The sequence below is a fragment of the Lactuca virosa genome, chromosome 6 (genome assembly GCF_052849685.1).
Source record: "Lactuca virosa cultivar CGN04683 chromosome 6, Lactuca_virosa_CGN04683_v6, whole genome shotgun sequence".
NCBI classification, from domain to species: domain Eukaryota; kingdom Viridiplantae; phylum Streptophyta; class Magnoliopsida; order Asterales; family Asteraceae; genus Lactuca; species Lactuca virosa.
The window spans coordinates 180,238,299-180,244,589 of NC_136431.1; the positions used below are offsets into that span (position 1 = coordinate 180,238,299).

Here is a 6,291-nt window from a genome sequence, read left to right on the forward strand (position 1 = left end):
CTAAAATCAATGATTTAACGTGTTTTAATAAGAAAATCAAATTAGAAAATACATTATTTAAACCATAATTTTATGTAATATAATATCAAAAGTACGATGCTATAATAGAAAATAAACAAAAGCATGATGTTATAATTAACAAAAGTAGATACTTTTGTTACTTATAACATCATGCTTTTGTTTATTTTCTATTATAGCATCGTACTTTTGATATTATATTACATAATATTATGGTTTAAATAATTTACCATTTAATTTGATTTTCTAATTAGCTTAATACATTTATTAATTATAATCATACCTTTGCGAATATGTTTTCTTTAATATCAACGTAATTTTCTTAAATCATTCTATTTTAACTTCTTTTTTGCTATTAATTTTTTATCTTCTGCTTTTTCATCTTTTCATTATTTTTTCGAATTATAGCATTGTACTTTTTCATATAAATATTACTTAAGCACTTATCAATGTAACACTCTTTTCATTTCATATTCAATTATACCATTGTACTTTTCGTAAAGTATCATGTTATAATCAAGCACTTATCAATGTAACACTTTTTCATTTCATATTCAATTATAGAATTGTACTTTTCTTAAAGTATGATGCGATTTTATAATTAAGCACTTATCAATGTAGCCCTTTTGCATTTCATATTCAATTATAGCATTGTATTTTTCTTAAAGTACGATGTTATTCATTTCGGACATTGAATTCCTATTTTAGCAATTAAGCACTTCATTCAATCACAAAATTAAATAAATCTGACACTTCATTTTAGCACTTCATTCCGGTTTAAGCAATTAAGCACTACATTTTAGACATACAATACCGCTTTCATACAATAATACAATAAATCTATACACAAAATCAAACAATTTACACCAAATTTCAGTTTCAAACAATTATAAAAATCATCATAGTAGGCATACAAGACATCACAATTTCATACAATTATCAAACCAAAATTTAAAAAAAAAATACATACTTGTTTTGTGGGCAGTGGTTGCGGGGTTTCGGTGGTTGGCTTCTACAAAGTTCCTCAAGTGGTGGATGATGGTTACCGAAAAAACAGCAAATAACTAAAAACTCATAAATCAAATATCCTTACCTGTTGTCGGTGGTGAAGAGAGAGGCTGGAAGGAGAGTAAAGTCGGTGGTAGTTCTCCGGTGAAACCCTAACCGGAAAACAATAAAAAAGTGGATGGGGTTCAAAGAAAAATAAACCTGAAAAGTGTAGTAAAACTGAAAATTTGGCTTGTGGATAGCTAACCGACGGTCGGGTGAAGGAGGCGGCTAGAGGGAACGATTGTAGGTGAAAGATCGAGAGAGAATTTCCTAGATTAGCGCCATTGGAAATGAGGGAGAGGAATAGGGTCTGATGGGGTTAAAACCCTAAATCAACGACATGTCATCAGTATAGGGTTAAAGAAATATCATGTTTCATTTTTCTTGCAATTAAACAAAATTTACCGACGACAATTCATCGGTATAAATTCACACGAATAACCAATTTTTGTACTGCTGACAAGTCAATGGGACAACTTATGGAAAAACATCGCTTTTATTTTTTTGTAACATGAATTAGAAGAAAATAGAAAAGTATAATTTTCGTTACCTATACCGATGACAAGTCATCGTTATAGGATTTCAGAAAACCGCAAAAATATTTTTCGTTTCCACTGACTCTATTGAGAAGACTAGTCATCAGCATAGAGTTCCAGTTCAAAGACACTTGTTCAACTCTGTACTGACGACTTGTCGTCGGTATAGTTGACATTTTAGCAACGTCAACTATCATCGGTACAGTGAGAGATTCTTATACTGAATAAATATCGAATCGAAAATCAAATGCTTTAAGTAGGCGACATGTCGAGCATCAATCACTGAGCCATAGTCATAAATCAATCAAACACCGAAATATTTAAATTCATCGAAACCGAAACTTGATTGCATGCCTCTTGAGCCAAAGAACACTTTAAAAATGAATGAATAACATCTCCAACTTCCTCAACACAAAATGGACAAAAAGGTGAATCTATGTCCACACATAATCTGTTTATATTAGCACATCCAGGGATAATATTGTCAACTCCCTAAATAAGACATTAATCATTATTGGAATCTTTTAAAAAGTTATTTTTTGATGTTATAATTAAAATTATATAGTTTTTCAGTACAATAGGTTTTTAGATCTTGGACACTATAGGGTGTGTATTATTCTCTTTTGGGAGAATTTGTATCAGTCTTGACCTCAATATAGTGACATCCCAGATGCAGTTCTTAGACAAATGTCCACATGTTCGCGAGTAATATAATACTTATTATTGTATCTTCTACTCATTTGTTTTTAGTTTGTATTTTTACCTTTACTTTTATTTTTTTACAGACTACATATAGGTGCATGGTACCAAAAAGAGAGTGCGAACATGCATTTGGGATTTAAGAATGTGATTAATGATCAATATAGAGATATGATAAGGATATGAGGAAGAGATATGTTAATATTGCATAAGAAGTTGGGAAATCCATCCCCAAAGTTATGCGTCTTACATTGTTGTTTATTTTGTTGAGTTTTATTCTATATAATGTTACTATACATATATTTTTCTTTTGTTAGCACTCGAGCATGAACAAATCGAAATGGGAATCAAAAAGCGGTCAATAGAATCGTAACATCCCTAATTGTAATGAGGTGACATCAAGGCAAACTGTTGGTAGCATAGAATGCACCGAGCATTGAGATAGATTAGTAAGTAATCATAGTTATAAATGTTATTATTCTTGTTTTGTTTTAGCATTAACTAAATATCTTTATACGACCAAAGACACAGGTAACTTATCTTTATCATGTTTTGCTAAATTATAGGATGCATATATGTAGGGGTTGGTTAATAAGTATGGTGAAGATCTAGCTAACCATAAGCATGATCCTGAGGCGTTGGTTGAAACCCAACTGAGGAGAAAAGGATGAAAAAGGAAGGGTGCTACCTTCGGGATATAAGCCTCACATATTAATTTTATCGTTTTAGGGACACCATCTTATCAGTCTACCTAGTCGGACGCATCACAACTAGAGGTATATTGTTATGGTTTAAACTTTAGTAGTATGTTGTTACTAGGGGTTACGTTAATAATAAACAAAAATACACTGCTATTATGGTTTAAAAGGAAGTAGTATGTTGTTATTATGAATAAAATTGATTATAAACAAAAGCGCATTGATATCATTGTGTAAAAGTTAACTATTTTATTGTTAATTTTGATTAAATTGATAATAAAATAAAGTACATTGTTATTGTGGTTTAACAATTAAGTAGTATACTGTTATTATAGATTAAATTAATAATATAAAAAAGTACATTGCTATTATAGTTTAAAATGTAAGTATATTGCTATAACTAAAAACTAAAGTACATTGTTATAATAAACTAAAGTATATTGCTATTATAGTTAAAAAGTTTAGTGCATTGTGCATTGCTATAATAAACTAAAGTACATTGATATTATGGTTTAAGTACCATTTTAAGGTTATAAGGTAAGGAAGTTTCTAACATGTGATAAGTACAAAAGCAAATTCTAGAACAAATGGTGATGGTTTTTTAGAGATTGGGATATGCCTATATATATATATATATATATATATATATATATATATATATATATATATATATATATATATATATATATATATATATATATATATATATATATTAGTTTTGGAAACAACGGAAAATTGCATAAACACTTTGTATTTTTTGCTTTTGTGTTATTTCATAGTTGGTATGGAACAATTGTGTAGAACTTGATATTTGGACATATTTTTTTATTTAAACACTTTAATTGCAATCTTTAGTTAGGATTGAGTTTAAACATGATTATTATTATCAACTTTTGAGTATTGGTTTTTTCTATATATTAACCATAAAAAACAACCTTGAAATTTTGGTATTTTACAATTTTTTTAAAAATAGATCGTAAATACCGACGGATTAGATGAAATATCCGTCGTTAAAGGTGTCTACCGTATTCCATCAGTAACCAAGTCAAACATGGTATGTCGCTAAAGCATAGCTATTACGTCAGTACTCAAGTCAAACATGGTCAAAGAGGCATTTGTCGCTAAAACGTAGCCAATCCATTGGTAAAGCGGAGCCGTCGGTATGCCGTCGCTAATCTGTCGGTACATATTACCAACGACCTTAAACCTGACGGCCTAGATTCCTTCGCCAATCCGTCGGTAAATGCTATCACCGACGGAGTACTGACGGATTATATCGTCAACAACTCAGTGCATCGTTGAAAATTACAATCTTTCATTTTTTATTTCCATGCTCTTTATGAGAGTAAACAAATCTTACACACAGCACTAGGAAAATCACATTACTAACAAACAAATTCTTTCATCTAATAATAAATGAAACTACATTTACGTCAATTATTGTTCAGACTTCATACTACTAATTGCACATTTGAACCATGCAAACTAACAAAGCAAATTAAGAACACTCAAAATGATATAGACCAGCTTCTATGAGCCGTAAACAATTCTAGGTAGTTGGGCCGAATACCACATTTAATATTTTAAACTTTTAAGCCAAGAATTTATTGGTTAAGTTCAGCTTGTTAAAATTCTCTTCAATAACGACCAAGAACCTGTTACATGTAGTATCAGGCTGCTATTTCTCTTCAGCAAGAGCAGAATCCCAACCATCCTGTCGATATACACAAGTATTAATTATACAGAGGAGTGATACCCAAGAGTTCTCATACATCAAACAGTAATAGTACATTGCTTCAACGAGTGAAAAACAGAAGATCACTAACTGCATACCTTTAAAATATTGCGAACCTTTCCATATATATACTTTTCCTTCATGCTTGCCCCTCGGTTTTTCAGTGTGCTGGGATCGGTTAGAAGAAGAGATCTATTGTAAGCTCTACTTAAGTATCTAGTTTGCCACTCACCTTTCAGTGAAACCGGTTCCCAGCCACTTTCAGGTCCAAGTATCTGTAAGTTCAAGATTTTAGTTAAAAATCTCCTTACTTGAAAGAAAATAGAGATATAATGTTCATCTCTGTTGCATACTTCTATCGAAAATACTTGCTACTTCTCACGAGGAACGAGTTTATGACAAGTTTTTTGATTTAAGTAGAAAGATTGTACGTACATCTTGTAGGTTTGACAGCATATCACCCAAGAAACGTTCTCTTCCATTTGTCCACCTTTTGATATCATCATCATATTTTTCTCCTAAACGATGAATTGTAATTGATTAACAAAAAGCTCAACAGACTCTTTCATTCATATGGTATCTTGTTTGTTACATGACAAAAGAACAGTATTAAAGATGCCGCCCATTAATCAAGGTGATGATACCTCTTACCTAGAATCCGATTCTGTTGTCTCTCTTCAGAGCGCTTTTTTTGTTGAACAACTTTCTCTTCAGAATCGAATCTCAACATTTCCACCTGTTCACATATAATTAATACATGAACACAAAGTAGTAAACCAAAGCTAGAGTGCCCATAAAACAAACATGAATCTTACACTGCATACATTTAAGATTTCGAGAACCTTCCTACATATATACTTTTCGCTTGTGCTTGCCCCTCGTTGTACAAGCCTTACAGCACTACTAAGATATTCAGCATTCTCGTAATGTTTCCTTACAGCACGAGTGCTCATCATATCTGTCAATGGAACCGGTTCCCAACCACTTTTAGGTTCAAGGATCTGAAATTCAAGAATTTAGTTAAAATCATGTTATCTGACAGAATCAAGAGATATATTTAAGCTGAAAAATTATCTTCCATGTAATTATGGTACATAACCTAATTACCAGTTAGTGACAAATGATTTGAACCATTTATATTTAACAGTTCCCTCGCTACATACTATATTTGGAGTACAAAACTAATATATCAAGTACACCTCTTGTTGTTTCATTATCCATCAATATCTATTATGGAAAATACTTTCTAGTCGTCATATGTAATATTTTAGCACATGTTTTGGTTTATATATGAATGAAGTTGATTCGGACACAAGTTTTTATTATAAACAACAATTATATGCTTTTTTAGATGTCTATAGCAAAAAATAATTATAATAAAATAAAAGAAAATTGATTCCTGAACAGCAGTTTTTTGTCATAAACAATTGTTATATGCTTTTTTATCATATTTTACAACCTCTGTAAATCATAAACTTTTGTCTATAGCAAAAAGCTCTTGTATACAACTCATGTTGTCTATAGCAAAAAATTGTTGTGTACAACTGTTATATGC

General features: G+C 30.8%; 1 protein-coding gene across 1 annotated transcript; it reads right to left on the reverse strand.

The window, feature by feature from the left end:
• Positions 1-4,436: 4,436 nt before the first annotated feature.
• Positions 4,437-5,258, reverse strand: LOC145119111 (J domain-containing protein required for chloroplast accumulation response 1-like). Its single transcript, XM_079054742.1, has 3 exons — positions 5,172-5,258; positions 4,835-5,011; positions 4,437-4,715 (listed from the first exon to the last, which is right to left on the reverse strand). Exons 1-3 carry the CDS (start codon positions 5,190-5,192, stop codon positions 4,680-4,682), a joined length of 234 nt encoding a protein of 77 aa, XP_078910868.1. The 5' UTR covers positions 5,193-5,258; the 3' UTR covers positions 4,437-4,679.
• Between the last annotated feature and the right edge of the window lie 1,033 nt (positions 5,259-6,291).

Bases quoted from the DNA above. Each gene is read 5' to 3' on its own strand.
- LOC145119111 (XM_079054742.1), bottom strand. From the start codon at position 5,192: ATGCTGTCAAACCTACAAGAT. The intron at 5,012-5,171 runs GTACGTACAATC...TTGAACTTACAG, and splicing joins TGCTGTCAAACCTACAAGAT to ATACTTGGACCTGAAAGTGG. The intron at 4,716-4,834 runs GTATGCAGTTAG...GTATATCGACAG, and splicing joins AGGTTCGCAATATTTTAAAG to GATGGTTGGGATTCTGCTCT.